Consider the following 19,514-nt stretch of genomic DNA (forward strand, 5'->3'; position numbering starts at 1 on the left):
CGTCAGCATATCGAACAACATAAAATCATTTCGAGAGGAAACTGCTCATCCACGCAAGAGCTGAATGTGAAAAACCTTTAAGCTTAACAATAAAAATATGTCCAACAAAAACTGCAGTAAATCCAAGAGGGCGGCCCCAAGCTGGTTTACAAAGAGAGTCTGATGATCCATGGTGGCATTTTAAATCCAGCACAGGAATGATGTACACAAACTCTAAGAAAAAAGTGTAAAAATATTGTTTTTTTTATTAGTATTTCTTTTAAAAAATGGTACAAACCAATGGTCCTGTTTCCCCAAACATTTTAACTCTAAAATATTCTTAACCCATCGACATCAATGGGAAGAGAAACCTCTGAAGGCTGTTTTGGGAAAATCAAGGCAGCGTTGTACCGATGTACCAACAGAAAAGTTGTTTTGAACCAGAAACTTATTAATAATGTAAAACATAAAACCACAACACTGCACCATTAGTTCTGGATCAAGTTCAAGTATTGTGTTGGGGTGCTATTAATGTGCATCATTACATTAATGCATGGGTTAATGTCCCTGCAGTCTATGGCTGGTGGTGCCAGGTAGTGTTTGCACTCCGTAGAAAGGTGCATCGGTGTTTCACACTAATTGTACCAAGCAAATACATGAAGGCTACTAACTGGAAATAATGAATAGATGATCTGCTGTCACAGATTAGCTGAGGCTCCGGAAGTTGGCGACGTCCGGAGACTACATCCATGTTTAATAGTCTGTGGATACACTTTGCTACACTACACTACACCTCTATCCCGATTGATAAGTCACATGTCCTACTACTTATATCGTCTATTTTAGTCTAGATGGCATCATAATTAACATCATGCTTCAGTGTTGACTTAAACTTGCGATTGAAACCATAAAACCCACTGATCACAGAGGTCAGTCAGAAATAATCCAAACGCTTGTCTTGCCTTTTCTAAACAAAAGTTTCCAGTGGCAAAGTGACTTTGTGTTGTGTTGTGTTGTGTTGTGTTGTGTTGTGTTGTGTTGTGTTGTGTTGTGTTGTGTTGTGTTGTGTTGTGTGGGGGCACACTTGAAGCATACTAACTGAATGTGGTTTGGCTCATGCTCAGATCCAGTCCATTCAATGATTGCATAATTCCTCTGCCATTTGTGTTTAACAGTAACACATTAACTGTTTTTAAAACCAGCTTTTTTGGACTTTAGCTTCGCATCGACCTGGTTTGTGAGTAGGAGAGTCTCTAAAGCAGACTGCTGCTGATCTGTGCTGTGTCCAAGAGCACAAAATCTGACTTCTTGATACGATACAAACACCAAGAACTCGGATCACAGTAGAGATGGCGACCTTTGATGACCTCCTGGAAGAAGCTGGGGCTTTTGGACGTTGTCAGAAGCGAATCTTTGCCTTGTTCTGTCTGTTGTCGTTGCCTTTTTCAGGTGTGTACGTCGGCATCGTCTTCCAGGGTTTCACCCCGGATCACTGGTGTAGGGACTCGGCGGTGGTGGAGAGGAGGCAGGCGTGCGGTTGGAGTTTGGCGGACAGTCGCAGGCTGACGGTGCCGCTGGTCAACAGCTCCGGAGTTCTGCAGCCGAGCAGCTGTGAGCAGTACGAGGTGGACTGGAACGCCACGGCGCTCAGCTGTGATACACAAGAACTGAACCTGACAAATGTTCCAGTTACTGCATGCAAGGTGAGATCTCTAAGACCGAGTGAAGGTGGATTCAGTGGACGGTTTCGACCTAATTTATGTTTTTAGGGGAATTATGAGAGTTCAGATTCTAAATAATGGTCATAATGGTGAGCTTCTTGATTTAATTTAAAGGACCAGTGTGTAAGATTTTGGGGTACTCTTGGCATAAATGGAACATCGTATTCATGAAATTAAGAACCTCCGCCATGCTGCACCACCGTCCTCTACAGTGGCCCAAAACGGACAAACCAAATACTGGCTCTACAAAGTTCCTCCGCAGCCACTGTAGATTCTGCTAAATGCTTGGATGCAGAAGGTGAGGTGAGGGGTGTTCAACTAGTTTAACAAATCTTGTCCTAATGAGCAAAATGCAGAGGAGTGGGTGACTTTTATAAATGTATTCAGGAGGTTAAAGGTGGTTTGGAAGATCAGAGCTCTTCACAGGATCATTTTGATTTTGTAGTTGTGGCAAAAAATCTGATGTCTGCTGTTTTTTCTTTTATTTCTTCATGCATAAAGTGACCCTGAAGTTATGTAAAGCTGTGCATTCATGTGGTATAATACTCTGTTGGCCTTGTAAGACGTACTAAACTCTTTGCGTTGGTGTGCACAGATCCTCAGGGGCATGAATTAATATGAAACCTCTTTGGTTTGCAGAGTTGAGGTTAATTTTCTGTAAAGGAGTCATCAGGTCTGGTTAGACGGCTCCTTCTCTAACACAGTGGTTTGTTTTTGTCTGTAAGGACGGCTGGGAGTATCAGTATGAAGGCAGGAAGTCCTTTGTCACGGAGGTGAGAAGAACCACAGTTCAGAATCAAATGAATTTCAACCAAAGTTACAGTAAATAATTAAAAATGTTACTGTAGAGACTTGCTGAATGTAGACATGTATCTTTTTTCCTTCTGGTCTCAGTTTGACCTGGTGTGTTCAGATGCATGGTGGGTGGACATGTACCAGTCCACTCTCAATGTGGGCTTCCTCGTTGGCAGCTTTGTTTTTGGTTACTTTGCTGACAGGTGAGGCCTCGAATCATTTTCGAAACCACACTGGCCACAGTCACACCTTCATCAGTCACGTTGATCAACGAGTCCAGATTCAGAATTTTTTAAAATATCAGACTATTTATATCTGCAGATTTTAGCTGCACTTCACAGCCATGGGTTGCTTCTTAATGAAAACTCAACATAAAAAAGGAAATTCCAATTGATCAATCATTAAAATATATAAATAGATAAAATAAAATAAGAGTGAATGTCTAAATAGACAATTAAAAGAAAAAGTGTAAACTGACAGACAAAAATAAAAGTACAAAACAAATCTATTAGTAGACAGTGTAGAGAAAAAGTATAAATAGACAAACTAATTCATAAATACATACATAAATAATTCTGAATCAGATTCAAATGTATCAATGGACAAATAAATATAGTTTCACTAAAAGCCAGACTACAAAGATGCATCATCGTCTTTAATATCAGCTCAGTCAACACGAAGAGGTTCTGATTTTATTAGAACAGTTTGATTTACGACATGCTGTAATTATTCATACGTCGTCTCTTTTATTCTGCAGGTTTGGCAGGAAGCTGACTTTCCTGATGTCCAACATGATGAATCTAGTCTCGGGGATCATGCTCGCCGTGGTACCGAACTACATCTCCATCCTGGTGCTCAGGAGCATCTTTGCCTTCGGAGTCAAAGGAGGCTGGATGACGACTTATGTGATGCGTAAAGACGACTTTACTTGACATTTATATTCTTCTGAGGCGTCTCAGGAACTACATGCACTGTAACTTGTGTTGGTGGAATTCATACTAATCCTCGATCGTCTTTGAACATCGTTAGTTTCCTGTCTTTCTGTTCAGTCACAGAGATTGTCGGGATGGATTACAGACGGACGGTGGGCATATTGTACCAGATGATCTTCAGTGTCGGGAACCTCCTCCTACCTCTGCTCGCCTACTATGTGACTGACTGGCGCTGGCTGCAGGTCATTTTCAGTGCACCCTACTTGTTCTTCCTGTCCTACCACTGGTAAGAAACTTCATATCTTTGTTTCCCTGTTTTGGAGCCATTGAGGAAGGAGTTCCCGTCACTGTTTAAGTCGTTGATGGTGCTTTGGTTGCAACAGTCCGTGTAGAGAGCAAAAGAGGTGGAACACATTGGCTGAAATTGTTTTGGAACCATTTGGCTATTGATGATGAATTACCTTTTATTAGTCTTAACATTTACCAACATATGCAGAGATCTGTTCATCGAGATGAGCAGAAATCTGTCTTTCTTGTTATTCTCGCACATCAAGTTGATAATCAGACTGCAGAAGAAGTCTTGACCCAAATGTCTGTTATGGATTTCCTCAGTATCTACTGGATACACTGATCGTTGCCCACAGAGTTTAAATCACCATCAGCCTGGTTGGTCTAGGGGTTGACCACAATGCCCCCAGTTTCACATTTGGCCAGGAACTTTGTAAATACAAACATAAAGTGCCCAATAGTTTATGGGTTTCTTGACATTATTATGTGGTGTTTACAGGTGTGCCTGTAAAATTGCTTTTGTTGCAGGTTTGTCCCAGAGTCTCCACGGTGGCTCGTCTCTCAGAGGAATTATTCGAAAGCTTTGGAGATCACTGAAGCCATGGCAAAGGAGAACAAGAAGAAACTCTCCACAAACATCGAGGTTTAACAGTTTACTTAGTATCTCAACTCTCAATATCGTTTTGTATCATTTCATGAATGATACAATGTCGCATCTGTATCATGAATGTTTGTTTCAGACACTGCATGAGGATGAGACTGACTCCCCTACTGCCTCTTTGTTGGACCTGTTCAGAACTCCAAATATGAGAAAACACACTTTCATCCTCATGTTCAACTGGTGGGATTCACATGAAATCACAGATGTGTTGGCCAAACGAGACCCCAAACTTAGGAGATATTAAATCTTCTTGTTTCTACTACAGGTTCACCAGTGCTGTGGTATATCAGGGCCTCATCATGCGGGTGGGGATAGCAGGAGGAGACGTCTACATCGACTTCCTCCTCTCTGGCCTGGCCGAGTTTCCTGCTACCTTTTTTATCCTTTTCTCAATTGATCGCATCGGCCGACGTCTTCCCTTCGCCACCGCCAACATCCTCGCTGGAGCCTCCTGCTTGATTGCTGCCTTCATTCCTGACAGTAAGTAACATTTCACACTCCAAACTTTCCTATGAACAGAAAACTTTGTAGAGTAGCATATGTTTGTTTAAACCTCCTGCCTCAGGCATGTTCTGGGCGAAGACGGTGGTGGTCTACATTGGTCGGCTGGGTATCACCATGGCCTTCATGATGGTGGTGTTTGTTAACACCGAGCTGTACCCAACATTTGTCAGGTGAGGTCAGACTGATCAACTCTACTCTCACAATTGCTGTAAAATATATAACGCAGCTGCCAAATTCAATGATCAATGGTTAATTGGATACAGGAACCTGGGAGTGTCAATTTGTTCGACTATGTGTGATGTTGGAGGCATCATAGCCCCGTTCCTGCTCTATAGGCTGGCTGCCATCTGGCTGGAGCTACCACTCATCATCTTTGGTAGGTTTCTGACATGTTATCAATGATCACAAACCAAGAAGTCATGTAGTAATGTCATAAGGCTAATAGATGGAGGCAAACATTAACATCAAAGTCCATCCATCTATTTTCTGCCACTTATCTCACCTCCTCCTGGGGTGACCCAAGGACCCACATAGTTTCTCCAGCATGGGTCCACTGTGGGGACTACTACCAGTTCGATGTCTCTGGAGAACCTTCAAAAGAGGGTGCATGGATCCTGATCAGTTGCCCAAACTCGCTCCTGGCTCTGTTCCTGAAACAGCAGCTCTATTCTGAACTCCATTTTGCAGAGTTGAGGCCTTTTGTATCTCATTCTTTTGGTTACTACCCAAACTTCATAACCATAGGGGAGGTTTGGAAGGTAAATTGATTGGTTCTGACCTGAGATGAAATTGAAAGTTGGGTTCATCATCGTTGGGTCCATCATCGCCATGTTCCTTTACTAGAAATACTTTGGGATTTTTGTCAATTGTTCGTAACCAAAAACAGCATCTTAATAAATGGGTATGGGACAGCGTTACTTGTTGCAGTGCTACATATTGAGATAAAACCACTAGCTTTATATGTAATAATATTTTCTATTGAAGCCCTGTGTTTGTAGCATCACTGTAAAGTCTTTTTTTTTAAATGAGTGACTGTGTCAGTCAGTTTTAAATCTCCATGTTATTTTCTTTCATACAGGTGTGGTCGCGTTCATAGCTGGAGGTTTGGTGTTGTTGCTGCCTGAAACCAGAGGACCTCTGCCTGACACCATAGAAGATATTGAGTTTCCTAATAGGTAAGATACCGTAAGATATCTTCCGAGTCGGAAGATCATGGTTTAATAAGAGAAAACTAGGATAGGGGTCAAAGGGTCAATTATGTTAATTTGAACTAGTTTAGTCTTATTACATAGAACTGTAATTTGTAATACTATCTGTAGGTATTAAGAGAGGAGGTGTTTTTTATGTACTGTGTGTTTTTGTTCTCAGGAAAAAGGGGAATGTGGCAGAGAACCATCAGATGAAGAAACTTTTAAAATCAGACCTGACAAACAACAAGGAAACAACAACTGTCTGACTCTTTGTGTGCATGCATGCATGTGTGTAGACTTTATTCACTCTAATACAATATATTGACCTCTACTAAAAACATTTTTTTCTATAAAGCATGGCTTGCCCATTTCCTTTGTATTAAAGTTTTATTTTTCAGCTCTTACAGAAAACAAACCTTTACACCCCAAAAAGCAGGAATACGATCTGCTACACATCAGATAATACCACGCTACAAACACACACATTTTAAACCATCTTCAAAAAGTACAATGAACAGTGGTTTTATGCAACTGGTCACAATTTGATGCCACTGCATGTGTTAAAGGTGGATAGTTTTTAATTGGCTTTGATGGTTCTATCGATCCAGTCGACAAACTTGGACACTCGAGCGTAAACGCCAGGTTTCATGGCATTGGCGCACCCAAGACCCCATGATGTCACACCCTGCAGGATGTACCTGTTCTGTGCATGGCACACAAGAGGACCACCGCTGTCACCCTGCAGGGAGAAAAAAAACAAAATGTAGTTTCCAACTGATTTGGTGCATCAGATGGTTTTCAGTTCACGTGCAGCTAAAATGCTTCACGGCTTCTGGTGATTGTGATTCCACCACCAAAAACAGCCAAAATGGAAACTTTAACTCACTCAAGGTAAAAGCACCTAAACCTAGGAAGAAGTTAACAAAGTTTGAAACACCTCTGAAATGTTCCTAGTTGGATATGAAGCAGCTTGGAGAACGGACCAAACCATTGTCACGGCTATTGTAGTTTTCTAAACTGTTGTTCAGTTTTTGTAGTTTTCTTTTGAGTTTCTGTACCTGGCAGCTGTCTGTTCCTCCCTCGATGTTTCCAGCACACATCTCGTGATCTCTAACTCTGCCGGCCAGGAAGGATGGACGATTACAGACCTTGTTCTCGATCACAGGGAAACCGGCCTCCTTCAGGATACCTTCTCCTCCGGTACCTGCAACACACCTCCCTGCAGTTAGTCCACCATTCTCCTCCTCCTCGTCATCATCATTACTTTTAACAAAACCCATAACGTACTGTACCTTGAGTGTCACCCCATCCGGTAACATAACACTCTGTTCCACTGGCAACAATGAAGTCCTTTTCTGGCAGACAAGCCGGCAGGACTTTGTCATTTATTAGTGCAGGGCTGCAAACACACACATAGAGAACATCAGTTTCAATGTTGATTATCTACTAATACTGATTAAAAACATGATTTCTAAAACACACATCACGTCACAACTCAAAGTCGCTAAACCCCCACATTCACACTAGTTGTTGGCACTACACCTGTCAAACTTTTTTGTGTTTCATGTATAATCTGGCAACTTGGGTGATGTCAGACAAAAATACAAAACTTATGGATCTGTGTATTTATAATAATGTTTAAATTTCCTTGGAGGACGATGATGAGATAGCCTTGTAAGAAAAACAGGTGTGTTGGCAGGATTAGACTTTCAAACGGTTGGAGGTTGGCAAAGGAATCCAAAGTTCAGTAGGTCTTACGTGAACAGTTAATTTCCACTACTTAGAAGGAGTAGTCAGTGTCATTGTAATTATTAGTACTTGAACTTGTAGGAAGATGAGTCCAGTCCTCACCTCTGAAGTTTGAGCAGAGCGATGTCGGCTCCATTGGGTCCCAGCACCAGTTTCTCCAGGTTTCTCTCTTGTTTCGACGGCTCATTGCCTCTTTCTGTGTAGATGCCCAGGTATATCTTGTAGGCTCCAGGCAGTTTGGACCTACAGCATACAACACATTTATAAACATACACATCATCAAATGGTTATTGGTGTTATTGTATGATTTGATTTCTAGATGTTTTTGAATTGTGTCTCTGACCTCTCCAGGCAGTGTGCAGCTGTAAGGACCCACTGAGCGTCAATCAGAGTTCCTCCACAGAAATGAACTCCATGGCTGATGGGAAGCAACAAAGAGAAATTTATTTAAGTAGGACAGATAAATGAATAAAGTCACATGAGTCAACTACCTCTTTGGCCAGATTGTCCACCAACTGTTTTTTGTTTGCCTTAATACAGAAACAGCATTGTCTTCTATCGTGTTTTAGTACTCACTTTGTCCGGAGGCTGATTTGCCAGGGCCATGAGAAAGGTTTAGACACGCAACCTCCCACAATACGACCAAAACAACGTTTGGGTTTGTTGACTGGCGTACCACACTTCAGCCCAGCTAAAAACAAAAAAACAGTTCACAGTCATGAAATCTCACAAACGTTGATTATCAGCTAGTGCTCATTACATAATGAAATTGTTGTTGAATTGTATTGTTGACTGCGACAGACCCATGTTACCATTCACCAAGCCATGCAGGTAGTGTGGATATAAATGTAATGTCCTACAAATAGTGTTCACATACCACAGTCTGGGATCTGACAGTAGTCCCATTTCTTGCTCCTGTCAGTGGTGTAGCACCATGGTCCGTTCACATCACCGTCTGGGTTTCTGCAGCTCTGACAGTAGCACACGAGGACAAAATTAATGAAATGGAAACAAATATGATGAACTAACTTTTTATATTTATGTGTTCATTAAGCACCATAACTTACATTGCCTTCCAGACCCTTTGTGGGGTGACTTTGTGGTGTGAAGCTGTTGTGTTGGTGAGGGGTCTGAGCACTCCAGGCTTGGCAGGTTACGCCCAGAACGGTGATGGAGGTTGGACCCCGGTATGTCACACCATTTCCAATCTTACAATCTATCTCAGCAAAAGAGGGAAACACATGAGTAAATTAAAGCTGCAAGCAGCGATGGTCGGGCCCTCGCATATGCGCGCACGTCGAAATGTGCGCACGTCGAAATGTGCATAACATAACCTTGATAACCGCAAGAAGTTTCAGACAGCTCTGAGAAGGTGCTTCCTGCCGATGCCTTCTTTGAATTTTTTTTATTGATTGCCACGCCCACAGCGATTCCTTAAAATTCATAATTTTGATAACTTTTACTCAGGAAGTGTATTTGAACACACCTACCAAGTTTGAAGTGAATTGGATACAATCCCTAGGAGGAGTTCGTTCAAACATGACCCCTTGTCAACCAGCCCAGAACAGCAAAAATGACGATTTTCATAGAGCGCCACGCCCACACCATTTTCCCAAAATTCATCATTTTGATAACTTTTACTCAGGGAGTCTATGTGAATACTCCTACCAAGTTTGAAGTGAATTGGATACAATCCCTAGGAGGAGTTCGTTCAAACATGACCCCTTGTCAACCAGCCCAGAACAGCAAAAATGACGATTTTCATAGAGCGCCACGCCCACACCATTTTCCCAAAATTCATCATTTTGATAACTTTTACTCAGGGAGTCTATGTGAATACTCCTACCAAGTTTGAAGTGAATTGGATACAATCCCTAGGAGGAGTTCGTTCAAACATGACCCCTTGTCAACCAGCCCAGAACAGCAAAAATGACGATTTTCATAGAGCGCCACGCCCACACCATTTTCCCAAAATTCATCATTTTGATAACTTTTACTCAGGGAGTCTATGTGAATACTCCTACCAAGTTTGAAGTGAATTGGATACAATCCCTAGGAGGAGTTCGTTCAAACATGACCCCTTGTCAACCAGCCCAGAACAGCAAAAATGACGATTTTCATAGAGCGCCACGCCCACACCATTTTCCCAAAATTCATCATTTTGATAACTTTTACTCAGGGAGTCTATGTGAATACTCCTACCAAGTTTGAAGTGAATTGGATACAATCCCTAGGAGGAGTTCGTTCAAACATGACCCCTTGTCAACCAGCCCAGAACAGCAAAAATGACAATTTTCATAGAGCGCCACGCCCACACCATTTTCCCAAAATTCATCATTTTGATAACTTTTACTCAGGAAGTCTATGTGAATACTCCTACCAAGTTTGAAGTGAATTGGATACAATCCCTAGGAGGAGTTCGTTCAAACATGACCCCTTGTCAAACAGGCCGAAACACCGGAAATGGCGATTTTCATTATTAAATATCTCGCTTCCTGTTCATTGTGGCTTATTGCTCCAAGAGAGTTTTGTGTAGGTCCTGGCATGTTCTACAATTCGGCTGAGTTTCATAATTCTGTGACCAAAACTGTGGCGGGGCTGTTCCAAAGAAAAATTCAAGGGGGCGCTATAGAGCGCTTTTGCCCCGCCCCCTCATTAATTATGCAGCCGAATTGTGCATAATATTGCTCTTAACAACCCCAACAAGTTTCAGACAGCTCTGACAAAGTATATGATAGCCGCACACTTTTGCCCGAAAATCAGCCCAAAAGTCAATGGAGTCTTGGATTTTCGTGGAAAAATCGACAGCGTCGACTTTGATGCACCGTCACGGCCACGCCCTCTGATAAAAAGTTGTGATTTTGATAACTTTTCATTGTGGACGCCTTGAGAACACACACGGCAAGTTTCAAGCACATCGGATGAAATCCCTAGGAGGAGTTCGTTCAAATGCGACCCCTGGAAATGAGGCAAAAACGGGAAAAGGCCCAATCTGAGCAAAATTGGACGCCGTACGCTTCACTGTAGCCCGGGGCACCAAGAGACTTTTTTGTGCGTCTGGGCATGTTACATACTCCCACCGAGTTTCGTGCACGTGGGCGAAACCGTGGCGAGGGGCACCGGCAAAAACGCGCACTTAGGTGGCGCTCTGGAGGCGTATGCGCGCGTGCATGTGTGAGACCTCCAAAATACGTAATTGTACGCCTGACATTGGGGGGGGTAGGCAAATTTTCGTGAGTTTTGGGGGGGATATGGGCTGTGGAAAATGCGATTTACTCTTAAACGTCGTTCAGCGTTTGAAATACAATAGGGCCTCGCTGTGCTCGGGCCCTAATAAAGGATAAAATAACCTGACAAACAACCTCAGAGTCTGACAAACACACATTTCAGAAGTTGAATAATCTACCTTTCTCTGGTGTAGCCTGGGTGGCAGTGGAGGGGATCTGGGGTTGAGAAGGTCTGGTGGGCTTTGGAGTGGAGCATTTCTCCAAATTACAGTACTCCCAGCGGACACTGGGGTCTGTAGTGTAACACCAGGGAGCTCGGTCGTTGTCAGGGTTCCTGCACAGATTCCTTCTGAGGTCTCTGTTGAAAGAGAATATCCCACAAGGTTTTGTATTTCACTTCTAGAAACAAACTAGGAAAGGAACTAAATCTGTTATATTTAACCACCAGGGGCAGGATTTCACTCTGAAATAGAAGTAGCTATAACCAGATGTTATGTAATGGTAGGGTTGCTCTGGCCAATTACCAAAAATCTGTATTTTCAAAGATAAAATATACTAGGAGACGCTATTGGAGGCTCACCCGTTAGGAAAGTTTGCTGGAGTTTTCGCATGCTTGTGTGGAGTCATGGCACTCCAGCTTTGACATCTTTTTCCACTGATTGTCTCTGATGTTATGCCACGGTAAGTTGACCCATCCCCCACGTAACAGTCTTCCTCCTCTGGTGGGATCACTGCATCATCTGCGACAGGAGACAATAAATCATTGATGCATCATTCATAGGGAGCTCCACTGGCTACCTGTGCAGCAGCCCGCAATTCAAATTGCTAATGCTGACAACAAAGTAATCTCCGGTTCTGCACCCACCAACTTCCTCATATGTTACCTCCTCCAATGATCGATGTCTGGCTCTGCCACTCGTACGCTCAGGACATTTCAGACTTTTCTCGTCTGTTGTTCCCCGTTGGTGAAACGTCCTACCAGTTCCTACCAGATCAGGGGCGTCCCTCTCTACCTTTAAAAACCTCCTGAAGACCTCCAGCTCTTCAGAGAGGACCTTCAACGCTACCAACAACTAGACATGATAGATCTAGATCCCCTTCTAGAACTTTCATAGTACTTATTGTTGCACTAACATGTCCATGGCGCACTCTACCTTGATTGTTGATCATTAACATTCATCATTGTTCTGCATAGTTCTTTATCCTTCCTCTGCACATTTGCTTTTTCTTCAAACTACATGAACAGATTACAGAACACTTCCAAGCATGTTAAATCATCAATAAACCCATTATCATGCTACATGTATGTGGCTGTTTTTTAAAAGTGGACAACATTGTCATCAATCACTGTTGTACCTGGTCCTGTTTGATTCCCACAGGTTGGCACTTTGCAGTACTCCCAGCGAGTTTCAGAGTCAGTTGTGTAACACCATGGCATCCTCTCATTGTCGGGATTACGACAGTAGTTGTTTTCTAGGTCTCTGGCAAACAATAGAAAACAATAAATTATGATGAACACGGGTAAATATAAGGATAAAGGCAACATGCTTAGAATTATGTTTCATCGTGACTTGGACTCAAGTCGACTAGAGGCATGTCAGCAATGTTGACGTCAAAGGCAGACTGAAGCAATCAGTGGTCTGTTTACATATTTAATATACACAGAACAGCATTAGCATTTCCTTGCACCCTGCTGTGATTTGTTGATTTTGCTCCTTTGAGCTCTGTTTTTGGTCTCCTCCAACTCATAAGAAATTCTGTGCATATAACAATATTACAATAGTGCAACATGTATCTCCCTTTGTTTCCTGTTACAGTCGCTCTTACTTGCAGGGGTAGTTTGCTGGCGTGCGGTTGTGTTTGTGTGGCGTCTGAGCCGCCCATCTCTGGCACGTTTTACCGGACTCCGTCACAGCCACGGTGCCTCGGTACGATAGACCATCACCGGTGGCACAGGTCAGCTCTGGGACGATGGTGGGAGGTTCGGAAGCTGAACACAGAAAATGAGATGGATTGTTGCAGATCTCTCCATGAAAACAACGTTAACATTAATAACCTTATACCAAACAAGCTGATTTTAAAGGGATTTATCTTTGGCAACGAAACAAAATCCAAATAATAACAGTTTCTAATATTTTCTTTTGTTCCTCAGGTCAGTTTACCATGTCAGTGGTTTCTGCAGCAGGAATGGGCCTTGCTAAAGGAACCAAACTCACAGACCTTTGGTTAACAGGTGAGTGCCCATATTTTCTACAGTGCTTAAAAACTGCATGTATGATGCCATTTTACTTGTGAATGCATTAAATAGGTTTAGTTTAAAAAACAAGGAAGAAGTAAATGAAACAGGAGGAGTTACCACAGCGGGGTATAGAGCAGAACTCCCATCGTTTAGATGGGCTAGTTGTGAAGCACCATGGTCGGGGGTCTCCATCTGGGTTTCTGCAGTAGTTGTGCTCAAGATACTTCTCCGGAAGTCTAGTTAAAACATAAATGGAACACTAAAATAAATCTTAAGGACAAAAAAGAAAACAATGTTTAGCTTCTAGAAAATATGTTTTTTCCTTCCAGCCGCTGGTGCTGTTCTGTTGTCTTACGCGCTGGGGTTGTAGCCATGGCTGTGAGGTTTCTGGGAGTCCCAGCGTTGGCAAGTGAAGCCGCTTTCTGTAGTGGAGATCTTCCCTCTGTAGTTCTCTCCACTGCAGTGGATGCACTCCTCTGAAGAAACAAGCACATACACATCATACTACGCCTCTTTGCAGGTATAAGTATAGGTCAAATTGCCATACAAACAAAATAAATCATTGTTTACCAGTGCAGCTTTGTACATCACAGTGTTCCCAGCGAGTGTTGCGGTCGGTGGTGTAACACCAGGGTCCCCCAGCATCTCCATCAGGGTTTCTGCAGAAGTTAGAGTCCAGGTCTGCTCGGGGATGGCTCTGTGGTGTGATACTGCAGCAGACGCATTCAGATACATTTTATGAAAAAATAAGAAAGGATATGATGTATTATATGCAATTACATTTTAATACGTGAATACTCACTTTGGTCTGTGTGGGTATTTTGCTTCCCATCTCTGACACGTCTTTCCAGATTTTGTTTTACTCTTTGTTCCTCTGTAATCTGATCCTAATCCATTTACACACTCCAGGAGGTATCCTAAAAAAAAATCAATAATCAGCCTGCTATATTGGAAGAATGCTTGTTGACATGAGTGCAATAATATTATCTGTTTTTTTTTATCTTTGAGTCAATCATTTATCAAATCCCACTGAAGTCATCCCCAAAAACTTGAGTCACAGTAGTGTTCAACGTGCATCACTACCTCGCAGTGTTTGCAGACATAGTCCAAACATCACTGTTAATGCAACATAGGCTAAACATTAACCACAATGTAATGGAAGCTAAAAAATATCATGCAAACTCTAAAGTGGAGCAGTACGGGCACTCTTGCACACTTGCAGTAAAACAAAGAAAGGACACCCCAATAAAATGAACTCTTTAACTCATAATCAATAATATCATTCATAATACTGTACCTCATAATGAAAAGAGAGACACGTACCATCTTTTTCATATAAAACTGCGCTTGTTCTGCGTAAAATAGACTCAGATTTGGAGTTTGCTTCTGCTGTCCAACAGTCCTGGTCCTTTTGAACATACATGAAAGCCCTGTGGAAACATGGCTCAGGTTTTATGTTTGGGTGCAGAGCCTTAATTGTAAAAGTTAAGTTGTAACATGAGTGTAAATGTAAAAGTTGGGGACTTACTTGCACGTGAAGGCTGTTTCATTGTCACATTTGGTTGCACATTCAGCCGCTGTGTTTACGGAGTACTGTCTTTTGTTCAGCGAGAGGATCCATGCTCCTTCGGTTTTGGCATAGCCGTTCACCTCAGTACTACCACTAACTGATATCACATCACAAAAACATGAATTCAGATATACAGTTTATTATTTATTATTCTCTGCATGAATGAATGGATGTCATCCAAGTTATTTAAGAGGCTGTTTCCCCATTTAGAACAACATGTCGACTAATATTCTGAGATCTTTACATTTGACAAACACTGAATTTTAAAATGAAGAAACGTGAGCATGAGTTGTTATGTTTATGACACATCTCTTGAGTAACGGTTAAATAACTGTGTCACTAAATTTGTAAAAGTTTGTGACAAATGACAAATATTATGATAGCAACCTTGAACAGTTCATTGACAGGTGAGTAATAGACATCAAAACACAGAAGAAAATGCCCTAGAGGTTCTTCTGGAAATTAAAAGGTGGCCCAAGTAGACAACAGAACAGTGTCACTTTTGTAAAGTTGACAGGCCAAGAGGTTAAACATAGCCACACTGAGCATTCAGCTTCTTCTTCAAGTATGTAAAAGTGTGTATCATCTGCATAATAATTACTGATATATATTCCTTATTGTAGAGTTAAGTGAGTCTGTATACAAACACACACACACACCAAAGAAAAAAAAAAAACCCAAGGACCCAATATTGAACCCTGTGGTACACCTTAGATTATGTTTGTGGGCAATTCATCTAAACCGCTGCTCAGTGTGAGTTTTTGTTTATTGGCTAATTTGTTTATAGTTTCAGATGGATCAATGATTGAATATTTTAAAGATCAGTTGAGGTACTGCAAGTTTAAAACTGAGAAAAACCTGCTGTTGACATCTGAAATATATACGGGCGAACTACACTAATAAATTCTCAAATTAGTTGTTACATTGTTGGTCATGGTGGATTGTACTTGTGTTACCACAATACTGCCAGAGATCAATCATTGATGTGACCTGCGTTTAATGTGATTTCTTAGATTTGATTCAAACAGTACAAGATGAACTCTGGGTACACACTGGGCATGCAGGAATTTGCTTTTGTGTCACATCTTCAAATAGATTATTTCAGTTTGTCTCTGGCGGTCTCTGCTTCCCATTGTTTGGGGCTGCCTTTAAACCTTAACACAAGGTCGACAAGATCTCTCTTAGGTGCATGCAGACGTGTCTTTTAATACATCCTGGCTTGACTGAATGTTGAAATTAGCACTGAAAGAATATATTTAATCAACTTGGACAGTAGTCCTGATGAAGTACTCTCACATTGAAGTCGTACTTTTTAAAATATTCTGTAGCATTATCATTATCATTCAAAAATGCGATTGTATCTTACCAGTGTAGAGCAAGGATCCCAGGAGGAAAGCTAGTTTCAGGTCCATGGTAAAGGCCCTTATACTAGCAGCTCATTGTCGACTAACTCACAGAGGTACCTCTTGATATGTTATTGGGCTCCTTTTTAGCATGTTGGGAAGACAAACAGGACATCGTTAGTCAATCATTGGCCCGACAAGGACGGCAAAAGAGCTACAGGTCAAAAACCTTGTTTATAGGAGATTTGGGGAAACTAAATGTTGCATCGCAGTATCACAGAGATTCATCCTTTTTTGTTCAGTTGTTGAATATTGACATATTTTCAAATGCACCACATGCTGTTTAATTCTTACCTTGTTCCAGTTATGAAACACCCTCAGTTGGAGAACAGGAAAAGAACTTGGAGGCTTCTTGTCTCTGTTGAGATGAACTCTCAGGCTTCTTGCTTTTCTGCAGCTACAACAGATTTAGGAGATCTCTCATGAGCTTTGACCTCTTTTGATATCATGTGACCTTTCGTATCTTATCAACATGCCCATTCTTTCTCTTCATTACTTCACTGGATTTTGTGTCCATGCAAAGGAAGCTTGCATTTCCTTTGTGGCTTGAAAATCTTTATTATAAGATACTGTAAGTAAATGCTTGTATGTTGGGGGGGTTCCTAAATGGTGACACACATGTGTGTGTTACAGTTTAATAAGACTTGGTTTTCATTCTGTTGGTGAATACTATGTGATCTAGATCAAATGAGATCAATATTTATAGTTAATATTCAGCTAAAAGGGACCAATGTCCTCAACTGCAAATATGTGATTACAAAACAACCTACTTTAGACTCTTCTGTGCAGGACAGAGTAACTATACTGTGCCACCGCCTTTCTAAAAAATCTGAACATAAAAATTAAACATGAGAACATGAGTTTTCTGTGTATATAAGATTGCGTAATAAGATATTTGAAGTACAATACAAAGAATTCCAGATATCTGACAAAATCAAGTCCACAAAAAGTAGGTTGTTAAATTGAAGTCTTCAAAAGAGACTTGGATAATGACAATAAGTCCTTCCAAATTCTCGGGATGTTGATGATAAAAGCATCGTTTATAAAACCTTGTATCACACCCATGGCTGTTATCCTCCCCATATTATACGCAGTTGTACAATTCAAATACATTACAGCTGTAAATACAGTAGTTTCCCTTTCTCTCTTTCACTCTTTTTTCATCCTCTGGTTTCAAAGATGATGACCTTTTTGGCTACTTAGAGGGGACGAAAACAAGACATTGAGCAAACATGGAGCAAAATTATCATTAATTTGGCGTCTCCTTGTATTTCTGTTTTGGAAATATCTTGCTCTTTTGCTGCAAAATGCTTCGGTATGCTTACTTGTCTACTACTTGATGATGGGAGGTAAGATACAGTGGGGTTTTTTTTTAGAGGTCTTCATTGAAAACAGCTGCCTGCTGCAGCTAAAAAACAACACTACAAGAATGAAACAATTATGAAAGTTGCTGATCAAGCAAAACAATTCACTGAAAGACCCTGAAAAGACTCAGTCGGGCTGAGAGGAACTGCAGAGCTGGATGATAATTCTCTGGAGGTTTTATCACTACAAATAATTTCACATCACACACTAATTCAACCCATTATCTTATAAAAAACATTGCTGTAAATGTTGCAGGTGCAAGGAATCAGCACGCAAAGATCCACGTTCTGGCTGCAGGAGGGGTCCCGGTTTCCCTTTTCCCAAACGACGTACTGTAACTCCTTCTGGGCTGATTCATGAAGGTCTGTGAACCTCTTTCATCGCTCCCCATGGGAGGGAGCTCAGAATAGCCACTGCTCTATGGAGAAGCCAGCTGATGTGGTCTCGGGCATCGGTATAGGATGCTTTCTAGGAACCAGCAGACCCAGAACTTGCTGGAGAGGCTACATATCCCATCTGGCCTGGGAACACCTCGGGAAAAGGATGTCTGGAAAGCCCCGCTAGACCTGCCACCACCGTGACCTGACCACAGATAAGTAAAGGGAAGTGGATGGATGGATAGACGTTGCTGTAAATATAAAAACAAGACAACGAAAGGGTGTGAAGCTCACAAAGGAACTGGGGGAAGATCTGTGGGATGTTCGAAAGACCATGACCTTTTCGACTGTGGAGATGTAACCAAATCAGGACAACACAGACACATACGTCAGCCTAACATCTGCCTGCTTCTTCTGATTTATTATTATCACCATTACTAAAACGACTTGAGCACTTAGGGTATTTATCCACTTTATTTTCACCTTCTCCCGTAATTTAAAGCTCTATCACGTCGGTATCATCTGTTGTGTTTTGTCTCACTTAGAGTAGAAAATAAAACAAAAAAGCACTCATGCATTGGTTTCCTAAGTCTGGACAAATAACCATGTACTCTATCTGGTAATGGCCTGCAGAGGGCGGTATTGATCACCAACCTTGAGGAGACGTACATCTAATATATATATATATATATACCATCACCTTTCCAACTTCACCTGAATTAACGATGGGAGACAGTTGGATAATACAGACAAAAACACCTCATTTTCACTGCATGTGAATAGAAAGTGAGAACAAATGAGTGGACTGTTGAAGCTGATAAGATACTGTCAAGGATGAGGAGTATAATAGAGCTATTGATGATGATATTCAAAACTTTTCCGTTTGTGTTTAATAGGCCACGGCGATGAATGACTGCCATACAGCAGCATGATACGATTTGAGTAATTCTGATGGGTCAGATGGTTCAAGGGATTCAGGAGTACGTCTACAATTTCCAATATTACTGTTGTCAAAGTAAAATCACGTTTTATACTTACAACTGTTCAGCCTTCTTTAAAGGTTGGGTGCTATCAATCCATCTATTCAAAATGAAAAATCATGATTTGATTAAAAATAAAAAGAAAAAGACAAAAAAAAAAGTTTTTGGCTGGTTTTATTTAAATCAAAGTATTTAAACACTGCAGTCTTTGAGAGACAAAATTATACATCAAAAAAGTTTAAAGCAGTTTAAAGTATGTGAAGCAATACCAAGCACTTCATCACACGCTACTGTAAAATAAACTTTGAGTCTTATTATAAGAACAGTCCATGGTCGTAACCTTTATTACTGAATGTTATATTATTATATTATTGAATAAGATTCACTTTAATTCAAGAACGTGGACATTCTTTATGATCCGTGTGACCTGTGATTAACACTAGTGAATAACGCCATCATTTCAAGAGGTGACAAACTTTACAAAGCCAAAACAAGAAATGACTTTGTTTAGAAAGTTTTACTATGAAACATTGA

The 19,514-nt window shown here is 41.2% G+C and overlaps 2 protein-coding genes across 2 annotated transcripts; one reads left to right on the forward strand and one right to left on the reverse strand.

The window, feature by feature from the left end:
* Positions 1-1,169: 1,169 nt before the first annotated feature.
* LOC104934221 (solute carrier family 22 member 2) lies at positions 1,170-6,547 on the forward strand. Its single transcript, XM_010749836.3, has 12 exons — positions 1,170-1,682; positions 2,426-2,473; positions 2,595-2,698; positions 3,253-3,407; positions 3,545-3,713; positions 4,244-4,358; positions 4,456-4,556; positions 4,642-4,856; positions 4,942-5,050; positions 5,144-5,256; positions 5,959-6,055; positions 6,249-6,547. The coding sequence occupies exons 1-12, from the start codon at positions 1,329-1,331 to the stop codon at positions 6,334-6,336; spliced, it is 1,668 nt and encodes a 555-aa protein (XP_010748138.2). The 5' UTR covers positions 1,170-1,328; the 3' UTR covers positions 6,337-6,547.
* Positions 6,439-16,326, reverse strand: plg (plasminogen). Its single transcript, XM_027284659.1, has 19 exons — positions 16,222-16,326; positions 14,814-14,952; positions 14,609-14,715; positions 14,088-14,202; positions 13,856-13,995; positions 13,641-13,761; positions 13,403-13,521; positions 12,874-13,036; positions 12,403-12,527; positions 11,627-11,786; positions 11,226-11,404; positions 8,887-9,035; positions 8,697-8,790; positions 8,396-8,510; positions 8,163-8,237; positions 7,922-8,062; positions 7,363-7,469; positions 7,129-7,274; positions 6,439-6,809 (listed from the first exon to the last, which is right to left on the reverse strand). Exons 1-19 carry the CDS (start codon positions 16,265-16,267, stop codon positions 6,648-6,650), a joined length of 2,403 nt encoding a protein of 800 aa, XP_027140460.1. The 5' UTR covers positions 16,268-16,326; the 3' UTR covers positions 6,439-6,647.
* Positions 16,327-19,514: the final 3,188 nt, after the last annotated feature.

The sequence above is a fragment of the Larimichthys crocea genome, chromosome XI, assembly GCF_000972845.2.
Source record: "Larimichthys crocea isolate SSNF chromosome XI, L_crocea_2.0, whole genome shotgun sequence".
In the NCBI taxonomy this organism is placed as follows: domain Eukaryota; kingdom Metazoa; phylum Chordata; class Actinopteri; family Sciaenidae; genus Larimichthys; species Larimichthys crocea.

Excerpts from the sequence above, each read along its gene's own strand:
- plg (XM_027284659.1), bottom strand. The coding sequence starts at position 16,267 with ATGGACCTGAAACTAGCTTTCCTCCTGGGATCCTTGCTCTACACTG. Across the intron at positions 13,762-13,855 it reads TGATGTACAAAGCTGCACTG|AGGAGTGCATCCACTGCAGT; the intron begins GTAAACAATGAT and ends TTGTTTCTTCAG. Across the intron at positions 7,470-7,921 it reads GCTCTGCTCAAACTTCAGAG|CCCTGCACTAATAAATGACA; the intron begins GTGAGGACTGGA and ends GTGTGTTTGCAG.
- LOC104934221 (XM_010749836.3), top strand. The coding sequence starts at position 1,329 with ATGGCGACCTTTGATGACCTCCTGGAAGAAGCTGGGGCTTTTGGACGT. Across the intron at positions 2,474-2,594 it reads GGAAGTCCTTTGTCACGGAG|TTTGACCTGGTGTGTTCAGA; the intron begins GTGAGAAGAACC and ends TTCTGGTCTCAG. Across the intron at positions 3,714-4,243 it reads TTCTTCCTGTCCTACCACTG|GTTTGTCCCAGAGTCTCCAC; the intron begins GTAAGAAACTTC and ends CTTTTGTTGCAG.